This window comes from Poromitra crassiceps (assembly GCF_964638095.1).
Source record: "Poromitra crassiceps genome assembly, chromosome: 3".
Lineage (NCBI taxonomy): Eukaryota > Metazoa > Chordata > Actinopteri > Beryciformes > Melamphaidae > Poromitra > Poromitra crassiceps.
The window spans coordinates 22639513-22655329 of NC_139625.1; the positions used below are offsets into that span (position 1 = coordinate 22639513).

Consider the following 15817-nt stretch of genomic DNA (forward strand, 5'->3'; position numbering starts at 1 on the left):
TCAAAACACATATTTGTGTGGCCTGGCTGTGAGTGGGGCTGGGGCAGAGTCCTGCAACGGGTCAGGTACCCGCGGGTTTGATGCTATGGACGGACTACACAACATAAACATTCAAAACTCAGCCATGGAGTCAACGTGTTAGACTGGAGACAACGAGACGCTATCGGTTTCCATAATGATAATGGGGAAAGTGCAAATCCTGGTGGAGAAGTTAACGTTGGTTGGACGTTGTAAAAGTGCATTTCGGTCAGCAGAACAGCGATCATAAAGGCAGTGTGGATTATACCGGAAATGTATTGGAAATATTTGGTAAGTCTGTTGCACAACACTGTATTGTCTGATAGAAGTGCTGACCAGCTGGTTACTGAGCTAACATTAGCAGCTGCTAATGCTAAGGTGACAGGCCATGAGTCTCAGCCAGAAAGACTGTTATTCGTCTACTGTGTGAAACAGGGGCAGTTTGATTTGGTTCAAAGTGAGAGACTGTGTTTGTAGCCTGTGTGATTAATCACGGCTAACGGGTCGGGGCGCGGGTCTTATATTGACGGGTCCGGGCGTGGCCGGTTTTGATTTTGAGATAATCACGGGTAACGGGGCGGGCACGGGTCTTATATTGACGGGTCTGGGCGGCCACGGGTTTCCAAAATTGGACCCGTGCAGGACTCTGGGGTGGGGGTGACCTACGTGGTGTGGCTCTTGTTCTCCACCAGGTTGATGTCTCCGGGCTGCAGCTCGGGGATCCAGCGCTCCATCTCCTCCATCCAGGGGTACTTGAGGGACGAGGGCACCACCACCAGGAGGGGCCACTCCCGCCTGAAGGCGTACGCCACGGCGATGGCCTGCAGCGTCTTCCCAAGCCCCATCTGGAGCCACCAAATCAACACACAGAGGGGAGGGGGGCAGAAAAACAAGTCAAGCGCGCGCCGACTAGGCGGTAAATTGCTTATGACGGCCGAGCCGACATGAGGGCCGAGAGTAATAAAGTCTACGAATGATTCTTGTGTCAAAAGTGATTAGGCACGTGGGAATGCTGCGCGGGCTTGACAAATTAATTTGGAAGGCATGCAGCTACAGTCCCAGCTTCATTGTTTGGGGGGGAGGGGAAAATAGATTTCCTGAGCTGGCGCGCTTGTGTGTGTGTGTGTGTGTGTGTGTGTGTGTGTGTGTGTGTGTGTGTGTGTGTGTGTGTGTGTGTGTGTGTGTGTGTGTGTGTGTGTGTGTGTGCTTACCTCATCGGCGATCATACATCTGCAAGACAAAAACAAACAAATAAAACTTTGGATGGATTTGGAGTGGAGGAAATTGGTTTGTAAAGTTGACCATCAGGGAATAAAGCCACGATATGAAAATGTAGTTCATAACAGTGATTCTCAACCTTTTTCATAACCAGGATCCCTAATTTAGTACACATTAGGGGGGGGCCACGGACCCCCCATTTGATGAGATTGGGACTCTCTAACCCAAATCTTGAGAATATTGTTATTATTTTAGATGCAATTTTGTCCAGAATTCCATGACTGTCTGTATTGCAGTCAGAGATAACAGTGAAACTATGATCAAAATAGTCATTCTTCTACAACGTCTAATTAGGTTAACTACTAGTGGTGAAGTTGAACAATTAATCAATTTCCTGGGGACCCCCGGAAAGCCCCTCAAGGGCCCCTGGCGGTCCCCGGACCCCGCATTGAGAACCACCGGTTTATAGCTTATATTATGTGAAGATTATACCTATCATGCGTATGGCAAACCTTCCAGGCTTCCAGCGCCTGTGGTGGACTAAAGGGGTTTGAGATGAATGGAAACCTCTGGTTCCGTCCGGCCCGGCGGGCTCCATGACCTTGCTTATTCATAAAAAGGCTTCCCAACATCACCACGCACTGAACAGTGTGATAGAGCAGCTCTGAATAAGTCAGACACACTCTCTCATTATTCTCTCTCCTCATCCTCTTCCTCCTCCTCCACCCCCCCCCCCCTCCCCCCTCCCCCCCTCCCCCCCCCCCCCTCCCCCCCCCCCCCTCCCTCAAAACCCCCCCGTCTCCGCCCCATTTCTCTCTTTCAGCTGAGGAGCATGATTAATGTGCACCTTGCCACTGGTGGTTTTTCTAATTGCCAGCACACCGGTCCAGTCAGCGCAATGCACGTGCACACACACACACACACACGCGCACACACACACACACACACACACACACGTGCACACAGGCGTGCACACACACACACACAAACACACGTGCACTCACGCACGCATGCACACACACACACACACACGTGTGCACACAGGCGTGCACACACACACACACACAAACACACACATGTGCACTCACGCACACATGCACACACACAAGCGTGTGCGCACACACACACACACACACACACACACACACACACACACACACACACACACACACACACACACACACACACACACACACACACACACAAAGCGGGGAGAGGGAGGCTGGCTGGGGCAGGTGCTTGCCATTTCTCAACACATTAATCATCCTCCTTTAAATAACCTGAGTGTCGTCTTGACGCTCTGAGACTGGGAGGATGCTGCCGCGCTGTTGCCTGACAACGGCACGGACTCCCGGCGCCGCCTTCGCTTCTAATGTTATCTCCAAAACCCACGGGCCCCGGAGTGCCACCACCCCCCCCTCCCCCGGGGCCCGGGGCGGTCCACTGTGGCGCTTTGATGCGTCTGACCCCTGCGCGATGATCTGTTTTTTGGCCCCCTGTCTAACCCCGATCTTCCAGCCCCCCGGTCAAGTTATCTTTATGAGGATCAGACGTACGAGTGAAGACGACGGTCAAAAGGCTGCACTCCGCGCAGCAGGGCGGCGCTGGGGAGCGAGACGACACGCCCCGGCTCCCCGTAGGGTTTCATACAGGAATGGTTCAGTTAAGTTGTGCTGAATACAAAGTAGCCAATAGTGGAAGAATTGTAGGCTACAATACGGTATTCTTTGGGAGACGGAGGAGGCTGTCTTGTTACCTTGACATGAAACAGCGTGTACTATGACTTGAGAAAAAGATTATGTAATTATGCAGAGCTGTGGTTTTGCTGCACAAAATAGCCTAAGGTTTTCTGCTAAGGGTTTCACTGAAGGTTATTCCTAACTTCAAGAAACTGGGAGGATAGTTGTGACAAACAACTCCGACTAATCCCTCAGGTAAAAAGCCATTTGGATTGTTATTGTAAGTATTAAAGCATATGTCCCAATTACAGGATTTGAGGTAAATTCTTAAGTGAATGTCTATGGAAAAAAGACTATTTTTGCATCATGGGACACTAGGGACAGTGCTGTGTGACAATATACTGATAGATTTCTTGTGACATTTCTTGCCCCGGAAGAGAGTTCCCCAATCATTTCTCCATAGACATTTCAGAAAATCCTTATAGAACGAGTTTTAACGTTGGAACCAAGCCAACCCGTGACCTACTGAATCGTGAGTGACCATAACACATAAAAAAATAAAAATAAATTTTCTTCCCCGTTGTTATTTTTTATTTATTTTATGTTATGAATGAGGAACTCTCTTCCGGGACTGGAAAGTGTAGACCTCATTCTTTTGGTGCTACAATATGAGTAGGATGTACAGTAAAGACACTGTATAAAAGACTTTATTGTAGCATTGAAGCCTTTTATACAGTGTCTTTACATCCTACTCATATTGTAGCATTAAAGCCTTTTATACGGTGTCTTTACATCCTACTCATATTGTGGCATTGAAGCCTTTTATACAGTGTCTTTACATCCTACTCATATTGTAGCATTAAAGCCTTTTATACAGTGTCTTTACATCCTACTCATATTGTAGCAATGAAGCCTTTTATACGGTGTCTTTACATCCTACTCATATTGCAGCATTGAAGCCTTTTATACGGTGTCTTTACATCCTACTCATATTGTAGCATTAAAGCCTTTTATACAGTGTCTTTACATCCTACTCATATTGTAGCATTAAAGCCTTTTATACAGTGTCTTTACATCCTACTCATATTGTAGCATTAAAGCCTTTTATACAGTGTCTTTACATCCTACTCATATTGCAGCATTGAAGCCTTTTATACGGTGTCTTTACATCCTACTCATATTGCAGCATTAAAGCCTTTTATACAGTGTCTTTACATCCTACTCATATTGTAGCATTAAAGCCTTTTATACAGTGTCTTTACATCCTACTCATATTGTAGCATTAAAGCCTTTTATACAGTGTCTTTACATCCTACTCATATTGCAGCATTGAAGCCTTTTATACAGTGTCTTTACATCCTACTCATATTGCAGCATTGAAGCCTTTTATACGGTGTCTTTACATCCTACTCATATTGCAGCATTGAAGCCTTTTATACGGTGTCTTTACATCCTACTCATATTGTAGCATTAAAGCCTTTTATACGGTGTCTTTACATCCTACTCATATTGTAGCATTAAAGCCTTTTATACGGTGTCTTTACATCCTACTCATATTGCAGCATTAAAGCCTTTTATACAGTGTCTTTACATCCTACTCATATTGTAGCATTAAAGCCTTTTATACAGTGTCTTTACATCCTACTCATATTGCAGCATTAAAGCCTTTTATACGGTGTCTTTACATCCTACTCATATTGCAGCATTAAAGCCTTTTATACAGTGTCTTTACATCCTACTCATATTGTAGCATTAAAGCATTTTATACAGTGTCTTTACATCCTACTCATATTGTAGCAATGAAGCCTTTTATACGGTGTCTTTACATCCTACTCATATTGTAGCATTAAAGCCTTTTATACGGTGTCTTTACATCCTACTCATATTGTAGCATTAAAGCCTTTTATACAGTGTCTTTACATCCTACTCATATTGTAGCATTAAAGCCTTTTATACAGTGTCTTTACATCCTACTCATATTGTAGCATTAAAGCCTTTTATACAGTGTCTTTACATCCTACTCATATTGCAGCATTGAAGCCTTTTATACAGTGTCTTTACATCCTACTCATATTGCAGCATTGAAGCCTTTTATACGGTGTCTTTACATCCTACTCATATTGTAGCATTAAAGCCTTTTATACAGTGTCTTTACATCCTACTCATATTGTAGCATTAAAGCCTTTTATACAGTGTCTTTACATCCTACTCATATTGTAGCATTAAAGCCTTTTATACAGTGTCTTTACATCCTACTCATATTGTAGCATTAAAGCCTTTTATACAGTGTCTTTACATCCTACTCATATTGTAGCATTAAAGCCTTTTATACAGTGTCTTTACATCCTACTCATATTGTAGCATTAAAGCCTTTTATACGGTGTCTTTACATCCTACTCATATTGCAGCATTGAAGCCTTTTATACGGTGTCTTTACATCCTACTCATATTGTAGCATTAAAGCCTTTTATACAGTGTCTTTACATCCTACTCATATTGTAGCATTAAAGCCTTTTATACAGTGTCTTTACATCCTACTCATATTGTAGCATTAAAGCCTTTTATACAGTGTCTTTACATCCTACTCATATTGTGGCATTGAAGCCTTTTATACAGTGTCTTTACATCCTACTCATATTGCAGCATTGAAGCCTTTTATACAGTGTCTTTACATCCTACTCATATTGTAGCATTAAAGCCTTTTATACAGTGTCTTTACATCCTACTCATATTGTAGCATTAAAGCCTTTTATACAGTGTCTTTACATCCTACTCATATTGTAGCATTAAAGCCTTTTATACAGTCAGTGTCTTTACATCCTACTCATATTGTAGCATTGAAGGCTTTTATACAGTGTCTTTACATCCTACTCATATTGTAGCATTAAAGCCTTTTATACAGTGTCTTTACATCCTACTCATATTGTAGCATTGAAGGCTTTTATACAGTGTCTTTACATCCTACTCATATTGCAGCATTGAAGGCTTTTATACAGTGTCTTTACATCCTACTCATATTGTAGCATTGAAGCCTTTTATACAGTGTCTTTACATCCTACTCATATTGCAGCATTAAAGCCTTTTATACAGTGTCTTTACATCCTACTCATATTGTAGCATTAAAGCCTTTTATACAGTGTCTTTACATCCTACTCATATTGTAGCATTGAAGGCTTTTATACAGTGTCTTTACATCCTACTCATATTGTAGCATTGAAGCCTTTTATACAGTGTCTTTACATTCTACTCATATTGTAGCATTAAAGCCTTTTATACAGTGTCTTTACATCCTACTCATATTGTAGCATTGAAGGCTTTTATACAGTGTCTTTACATCCTACTCATATTGTAGCATTGAAGCCTTTTATACAGTGTCTTTACATCCTACTCTTATTGTAGCATTAAAGCCTTTTATACAGTGCACTGTATAAAAGGCTTTAATGGCACTTTCAGCCTGACACTTCCCTTTAAAGCAAAGTTTCTGCTTTATGTATAAATATGGATGGGCAAACATTATCTAACATTGACCAGATGTAGGAGATTCAGCAGTTGTCTGACTAAAGACTTGACGATTTTGTTCGAAATACCACAATCTCAGCCACTTACAGCACTTGATTACTTGTGACAAACTTGCAGAGTAAGTTTGCCGTGTCTTGTTAAGTAATAATATCATCATTGCTCATGGATCAGCGAACACCGCAAGTGACAACGCGGGTGTTCATAGAGAGCTGTCACAGCTTTCCATTTCAATGCTGCCGCTGGGTACTGAATTTCCTTTTGTCTGCAGCAATAATTTACAATGCAAGTCTGCACGGATATCGGATACTGCCTTGGATAAAGTCAAGTGTGTTAACAATGCACTCTCGATATTCTTAACATTTCCAAGACTGAGCCTTCCATAAAAATTGTCATCATATTCGTCGTTATTTCTCTGATATGAATGTTTTTATCAAGGAATTTCGATAGGAATTGAAAATAAGTTCAATTCTGCTTTATAAATTCCAAATTGGTGGTGAATCCTTCTAATAATTTGATGGAAGCGCTGTGTGCTGCTGTCTCTGTATTATGAACAATGCTACCGACCCGGTACAAATGTGGTATATATCACGTTGTGTGTGTGTGTGTGTGTGTGTGTGTGTGTGTGTGCGTGTGCGTGTGCGTGTGCGTGTGCGTGTGCGTGTGCGGTCTGGACGGATGGAGGAACACACTCCGTCTCTGGAATGGATTTCTCCCAGTAATTTGACCATCAAGGGGAGAGGCAACACAAGTCTGCTTATTGATCTCCTCTGGCATCGGCGGAGCGGGTCTTTATTGAATGAAAGCACAGGCAGTCACTTACAATAATATTTGGGGCCGATCACAACGTGGACCGCGCATCACCTGGCCGCCTTCCAAGCCGAACGCCGCAGTCAACACCTTCATGGAAGTGACCCCGGGAGGACTTGATTGGATGCGCTTTTTACTCAGAATCAAATGGAAGCTGTTTTCAATCTGGAGGGAGGCTGTGGCGACGCCTTTTTACAGACACACAATGGATTCTTCCCTTCCTCAGAAGGGCTGCTGTGCTGTGTTAACGCAGAACGTGATGTCAGCTGTCAAAAGGCAGACATTATCACTGACAGGATCAGCTTCCCTTCCCTTCCTACATATACAAATACAGGGAGCTCCACAAGAACTTGGACAGTGACATGGTTGGATGCGTGGATGTGAAATTACTAAAAAAAAAGATAACAAGCCAGCACACTAAAATGTCCTTTGTCCTGTCTTCTGGGAAAGGGTTAGTGCTAGGGTTAGGGTTGACCACGCTAAAGACGGGTTAGGGTTGACCACACTAAAGAAGGGTTAGGGTTGACCACACTAAAGAAGGGTTAGGGTTGACCACACTAAAGAAGGGTTAGGGTTGACCACACTAAAGAAGGGTTAGGGTTGACCACGCTAAAGAAGGGTTAGGGTTGACCACGCTAAAGACGGGTTAGGGTTGACCACACTAAAGAAGGGTTAGGGTTGACCACACTAAAGAAGGGTTAGGGTTGACCACGCTAAAGAAGGGTTAGGGTTGACCACACTAAAGAAGGGTTAGGGTTGACCACACTAAAGAAGGGTTAGGGTTGACCACGCTAAAGAAGGGTTAGGGTTGACCACGCTAAAGAAGGGTTAGGGTTGACCACACTAAAGAAGGGTTAGGGTTGACCATGCTAAAGAAGGGTTAGGGTTGACCACCCTAAAGAAGGGTTAGGGTTGACCACGCTAAAGAAGGGTTAGGGTTGACCACGCTAAAGAAGGGTTAGGGTTGACCACGATAAAGAAGGGTTAGGGTTGACCACGCTAAAGAAGGGTTAGGGTTGACCACGATAAAGAAGGGTTAGGGTTGACCACACTAAAGAAGGGTTAGGGTTGACCACACTAAAGAAGGGTTAGGGTTGACCACGCTAAAGAAGGGTTAGGGTTGACCACGCTAAAGAAGGGTTAGGGTTGACCACGCTAAAGAAGGGTTAGGGTTGACCACGCTAAAGAAGGGTTAGGGTTGACCACGATAAAGAAGGGTTAGGGTTGACCACGCTAAAGAAGGGTTAGGGTTGACCACGATAAAGAAGGGTTAGGGTTGACCACGATAAAGAAGGGTTAGGGTTGACCACACTAAAGAAGGGTTAGGGTTGACCACGCTAAAGAAGGGTTAGGGTTGACCACGATAAAGAAGGGTTAGGGTTGACCACACTAAAGAAGGGTTAGGGTTGACCACGCTAAAGAAGGGTTAGGGTTGACCACGCTAAAGAAGGGTTAGGGTTGACCACACTAAAGAAGGGTTAGGGTTGACCACGCTAAAGAAGGGTTAGGGTTGACCACGCTAAAGAAGGGTTAGGGTTGACCACACTAAAGAAGGGTTAGGGTTGACCACGTTAAAGACGGGTTAGGGTTGACCACGTTAAAGAAGGGTTAGGGTTGACCACGTTAAAGACGGGTTAGGGTTGACCACGCTAAAGAAGGGTTAGGGTTGACCACGCTAAAGAAGGGTTAGGGTTGACCACGTTAAAGACGGGTTAGGGTTGACCACGCTAAAGAAGGGTTAGGGTTGACCACGCTAAAGAAGGGTTAGGGTTGACCACGCTAGAGAAGGGTTAGGGTTGACCACGCTAAAGACGGCCTTTGGGCTGAAACATCCGTGACTGGTGTCTTTCCGAGATGACACATTCAACTTTTGAAAGGACATTTTCTCATTGGATTGAGTGTGCTGGATGTTAAATGACACCATGACTATGGGTTTTAAAGGGAAAATCCATCTTACAATGTTGGATCATCAGTCTGTGATTTTGAATGTATTTCAGGAGTTATTTTGTGACAAAGTGTTGAGATTTCCACTTTCCCTCAACCTGCCTGGTATACTTCTACTTCGGTTAGTGCTTTCTTACATTTCCCACAATGACTTTTACTCAATTGCCGCATTGCATTCTGTTCTATCGAGGCAACTATCCGTGTTCGGTGTAAAAATTGGTCTCTCTCCTCTTCTATCAGGGATGCAAACTCATGCAGAGTGAAAAAGGTGACAGATATCAGGGTAGACAAAAAAAACACACACTCAGAAATCATTCACTTAACTGCCCTATTTTGGAGTAAAAAAATGTAACTGTCACTTAAATGTGACTAGTTTGCATGATTGATTGATTAATAGTCTCTCAAGCCAGACTGTCTCTTCTACATTCTGCAAATGCACCATTAGACAGTCTGTACTACACAGAACGTGGACAAAGGAAGTTGGGGGGAAAAAAACCTTCAGACCGGAGGAAGTTCGAACCGATGCAGGTGATTGGAGAAATACAGGCGGGACATCCGCTTGTATTTCTCCAATCACCTGCCTTAGGCGGGACATCCGGGACATCTCTCTATCATCATTGCTCATTATTTTCCCTGAGTTTCCCTTTCCGTTTTGACCAAGTTTTCCCAGCTCGACGTACAGACGTTTAGGCAGAAGCATTTGAAAATTGCGAGAGCCAACCGTGTGTTTTAAGAGACCAATTGATTAATGAATGTTTGCTGTTGGTGTTTTGGATCGAAACATTCGCAGCTGTGAAACTCCATTGTAGCTACTGGAAATATCTGGATGTGGCATCGCAGTGTCATCATCCTTACTCTGTGCGCCTGAGTGTGCTGGAGGGGCGGCCTGGGATGAAAATACCCTCAAATTGAAGCAGACAGTGCGCACTTCCCCGTCGCAGCCAGGCACCGCATCATCTCGCATCTCAAACAGTGCATCAGCGCGCGTTGTACTTTGGGAGCTCCCTCTACCCCCGTGACACCTTGCTCTAATGCCACTTCAGCGTTGTGTGGCGGGAGGAGAGGCGCTGTGCGTCCAGACTGCTCTTACTGTCACGTCGATGCCGATCGACTGGGCCGGCCGTCCGAGCGGTGCGGCGAGAGCCAATTGACTTCTGACCCGCCCGCGGAACAAAAGCGCCGCCTCCCAGTGTCTCGGGATCGATGCGACCACTCCGCATCACAGGCCGCTCCGCTCAGATTGGCTCCCCCTGCGCTGACCTTCCCCAACCAACCCCAGAGCACATCGACCGGGTGCTGGAGGAGGAAACAAGCGAGTCTCGGCCGCTAACAGACAGACCCACAACACAACACTCACACAGTGAAGGGCAGCTGAGGAAGTTCCCGCCAGCTCTTAACTGTCTGGATCTGGACTCTATCTGACCTAGGGCATAGTCACAGATGCTCCTGATGAGTTTGACTGGTAGACACAAAATAAGCCCAATTTCCAATTTGAAATGTCATCTTCATAACTCAAAGGACAGCTGTATATTACTATTGTTTGCAAACTATTATGAATTTATATTAAAAAAAAGTACTGCCCGCCTGTCAATACGGTGTATTAAACCTGCTCTATGCAAGATTTGATGTCAAAAGACACCTGTCTCATTGCAACATCATTGAAATGTAGTTCTGTGCAAAAACACATTTTAGTTGAGCGTGAAAAGAAGAGAATCAAGCGTCCATTAAATTCAAAGTTATCCAACCGTACTATATGCTCAGTTTTAATTGGTCAATAGAAGAAAGAATAATGTGCTTAGCAGTTTGCTGATAATAATAAGCAGAGGTATAGTCTGACTTTTGTTTTGTTGAATGACTAAAGATTAATTTATAATGATGATTTAATTTCCTTGTATTGGATGACCCAAGTGAGCGCAGCCTTTCAACAATGTTACTAAGTAAATGACAAAAGATGACATCAAAAGGTAAGTTACTGCTGCTTGGGCCTTGGCTAAAGAAATTGGAACTTCACTCATGGATAGGATTTTTTTTTACTCTGATTCATTTAATTTACAAATGTCAAAGATTTCGCATTTGCAAATGAAATGCAAGTTGACTTTTACGTATATGGAGCATAGGGATGAAACGGTTACCGGTTTAATCATAAACCGTGATCAAATTCACGACGGTTAGTATTACCTATTATAATTGTTTTAATTATCACTAAAACCGTGTTACCTCGATTACCACATTTTGAAAAACACTGTAATTACTGTCCATTAACAACCAAAGTTAGCAACAGCCTCCCAGACGCAGGCGCGCCACGCAGCCTTGGCGAAACGATTTCAGTGAGTGTATCAGTACTTTTTGAACATTTTTAGCACATTTTAATTGAACAATACTGCGAATATACTGATAACCGTGCTAATTTTGGTCACTATAATCATGAAATTCTCATACAGGTTCACCTTTAATTGAGTGTTCAAAGCAGACACTTCCAGAAGCTTTTCGGCTGCCAGAGATGTTCCTTATAACTTACACACCTTAAACATTTGTATGAATATAATTAATAGTGAGTAATGGGCTAAAAGGACAAGCAGTGATCTTATAGAGCAGGGGCCAGTTGCACCAAGTGGTCGTAACTCCTACGTCGGTCTTAGTTAAGACCAGTCTTTAGAGTGGACTTACGCCTGTTGCACCAATAGGGCTTACATCTGGTCTTAACTACGCTGGTCGTAGCAATGCGCGTCCATGTGAATTGCCGGGGAATGTGCCCCGATTGGCCCAAAAATGTGCCTCGCGCCGTCACCCACTACTGTATGTGCGTCACGACACCCTCCCTCCTCCCCGGGGGAAAATGGCGGCGGCGATTAGTGCCAAGCAGTCTGAATGAAATTGAATGTAACGTTCCCAATTCTATGTATTAAATTCTAAAAAACTAACGTCAACATTTGGGAAGGCTAAGCCACACAACTAGTTCGTTATAATCTAACATCATGCTTCGATGGCAACGTTATGATGATGACGGTGACGATGACGGTAAGGACTCAAAAAGGTCTCCGCTGACGGAGATCTCTGTTACAGGCAGGCACTACGCCTCCTCCCGGGGTTTTGAAAGTTTGAGACTGTGTTGGAAAAAGGTGCCCCCCTCACTCAATTCCTGAAGGCCTATTGGATCATGACAATGTTATTTGATCTCATAGACACTCAACAATTGAGCCAAGATAGCCTGATATTGCTGTTTGACATACTTCAGAGTGACTACACCAACCAAATACATATAGAAAAGTGTCTGTCTGATGACATTTATTAGTTTCTGACTCTGCAAAGGTGGGAAAAAACAAAATTCCCCAAAACGACTGTATCTCTGACCCATCTTTAACCAAATCACACACATTTAGGCTATTCTATGTGATCTCCTTTTGATAACCAATGTAATATTGTTTCACTTCCGTTCACTGAGCCTCCCCTGAAACTGCTTGGAGCGCCCCTAGGGACTCGGCCCGCCTCCCACTTTGAAAACCTCGGTTCTAGACTTACCTTCCATCCTTGGACAAGGCAAACTCAACCCCTTCCTTTTGGAACGGCATCAGGCGCTGCAGGAGCTTGTGCGGAAGGCCCGACAACTGCTCAGAGCATCTTGTATCACTGCGAGACGTCTGTAGGCATAATGGTAGGAAATGCATGTGACATCATGATGGTAGGAAATGCATGTGACATCATGATGGTAGGAAATGCATGTGACATCATGATGGTAGGAAATGCATGTGGCATCATGATGGTAGGAAATGCATGTGACATCATGATGGTAGGAAATGCATGTGGCATCATGATGGTAGGAAATGCATGTGGCATCATGATGGTAGGAAATGCATGTGACATCATGATGGTAGGAAATGCATGTGGCATCATGGTGGTAGGAAATGCATGTGGCATCATGATGGTAGGAAATGCATGTGACATCATGATGGTAGGAAATGCATGTGACATCATGGGAACATTATGAATACTGGCCCACTATCTGGCCTGTCTGGAGAGTACGCACGCAGCATGGTGAGGGCAGGCCGGCGGGCTGGCTTCTCTGCTCCATCGTGGAACGTGGACGCCCTGACTGCTGCCTCTCCACCTCCGGCTCATCGTCCATGAACAACACTCCCTTCTCCATAGACCGCTGTTTACTGCCCTGTAGAAGAAGCAATGTTGTAGTTGCTGTTTTGGACTGGACCGCACTACTGTACAAAGTTGTGTGCATTTTTATTCGTGGGAAGGCAGTTTTAGTCGTAAGACAGAGAGTCAGAGAGAGACTAGTCTCGCTTGCCAGCCTATCTCCGTTTCGCACTGTACACCAGCGCAGGAGAGAGTCTGGTAGTGTTAATTTCGTCGACGAAAACTATGACGAAAAATGTTAGTCGACTACCTTTTTCCCCAAGACTAAGACGAGACTAAAATGTTCAGACTTTTAGTTTCATTGACTAAGACAAGACTAAAATACTCAAACTTTTAGTCGACTAAAACTTGACTAAACAAAAAGAGGATGGGGTTGACTAAATATGATACAAACTAATGATGACATTTGACACAGGACTAAGACTACGACAAAATTTAAAAATAGACGACAAAATTAACACTAATTATAGACTGTTTCCCCCCCTCAATGCAGCAGTCCAGGTTCCTGTGCTGCAGCATCATGTAGCTGACATGTAGCCGTCTTAAAAACATTTACAGTAGTTAGAACAGAACCCGCCCAGTCTTAGCTAAGGGTCTTATCTACGTATATGTGTATGAGGCATTGTGTTCCCAAAATGTACAGCTACTTGCTTGTCTACATTATATCCAGAGAAGTCTGAGTGCTTTCCGCACAGCCAGGAATGCTCTGTTATCTTTCCAACCGTCTACCGAAAGTACCTGTTGGCTGGCCTGCTTTATTGCACAATCCAAATCTTTGTCAAAAGTTGCCATTTTCAGCATGTAGCAACGCTAGCTTGCTAGCTAGCGTTTTTGTTGTTGTTTCATAGTGGCGGAGGCATTTGAGAGCGACACGCAGTGTGCGGAAAGAGATTTCCCTTCCGCTCCGACTGAAATGGTCAGTACCAATGGCAGAGCTTATGCCCACAGTAATGATTCATACTAGAGAGATACAGACAGACAGACAGTCAGTTACCTGGGGCTCAGCAATGGCAGGACAAATACGTTGAAAGTCGTCTTTCTCACAGTCAGAGTTTGTGTAAGACTGGAGCTTTTCAGACAGGCGAGAGGCTAACGACTGCTCCTCTCGTAAGGATGCTGGAACACAGGGAGCGCAACACACAAAATCTGAGCTTGGTGCAGTGAAATATACAAGCATTTAGACAGGCAAACAAGCAGCAATCCTCCTTTAGTATATATAAAAGGGAGCAAGTGGGCTTTGTCTGTTTAAATTTTTGTCCCACTGATGATGTCACAATGTCTATGACATCATTGTCACTATGACATTGTCACAATGTCTATGACATCATCAGTGATGTCATCAGTGACCAAAATCATCTCATGACAGTGATGTCATCAGTGATTCGAAATTGAGCAAATGTGTGCTGCGCATACCAGGTGTGGCCACGCAGCAGCTGAGATGCGGGCGAGGTCGTGCAGCGGCCAAGCTGTGTGCGGCGAAAGGAGAGATTCCTGAAAATATACAGACAGCGTATATACAATAAATGTGTGCTGCATGAATTAACTCTTCAGAACACCCCCAAAAAAGTGCGCCCATGGCGCATCGTCTCCAGAGTCTCCATCCTAAAAATGAGCGGATGAGCATGCGAAACACGTTAATTTCTAGTACTACTTATACATGATGTGCTTTGGGATGTTGGCTTGTAGTGAGGGTGGTAGGCTACTACTACTTCAATGTTATTCCTACGCCGGCCTTCACAACTGCATCTCATGCACAAATACCAGTTTTGTTTTGCTTGTTGACGGCTGAATTAAACATGACTTGACAGTGATGATTACCCAGGATACTATCACAGATCCCCTTTCTAATGCATTCTCTATGGAGCTGCACAAGTGTGACATCAAAGAGAAGGAGTGGAGAGATGCATTTCTCGCTCCTGCTTCATGAACTTACTCTCAATTATTTCATAAAAAAAGGATATATAAATGTTTTGAGTAAGGATTACCATTAAATCATTCTAAATGACTACGCATATGATATGACACTGGAGTTGCTGAGGTGTGACCTGTAGAGGGAAGATAACAATTAATGGCAAATGTGATGTTATGTTATTGGTTGGCATTCTATGTGAACTCTTGCTATTGCTGTACATTTTTTTTGCATTTGGTAAAAATCAATCAAAACGTCAATTAAATGTCTCATGGGCATTTTCTCACAAGTCAAGTCATGTTTATTGGTTCTGCCGGAGAAAGCAGCAGCATAGAAGACAGCATAAATCCATCATCCACTAAATAACCAAGCTAGAAGATGTTCCCCGTCTCAATTTCTATTTCACCTGAGCCATTCATGAAAATGTCTTTTTGGAAATACGGTAATTCTGTACTTTCCTAAATTGTGATTGGTCAGTTTAGGTGGTATAAAAGCTTGGAATAAGAAAGCAGGAGCTGCTAGTCTGCCACATCATAGTGTGGTTGCACGATGATATCGGCACATCAACGGTATCAGC

The 15817-nt window shown here is 43.8% G+C and overlaps 1 protein-coding gene across 1 annotated transcript in view; it reads right to left on the reverse strand.

Annotated features, from left to right (window-relative positions):
* Nucleotides 1-14775, reverse strand: part of zranb3 (zinc finger, RAN-binding domain containing 3) — a 115156-nt gene extending 100381 nt beyond the window's left edge. The window contains exons 1-6 of the mRNA XM_083632952.1: nt 14745-14775; nt 14326-14447; nt 13210-13347; nt 12705-12823; nt 1230-1248; nt 685-863 (exon numbers count right to left, since the gene is read on the reverse strand). Coding sequence (XP_083489078.1) covers nt 685-863; nt 1230-1248; nt 12705-12823; nt 13210-13329 — 437 coding nt within the window. The 5' untranslated portion in view covers nt 13330-13347; nt 14326-14447; nt 14745-14775. The remainder of the gene's footprint in view (nt 1-684; nt 864-1229; nt 1249-12704; nt 12824-13209; nt 13348-14325; nt 14448-14744) is intronic.
* Nucleotides 14776-15817: the final 1042 nt, after the last annotated feature.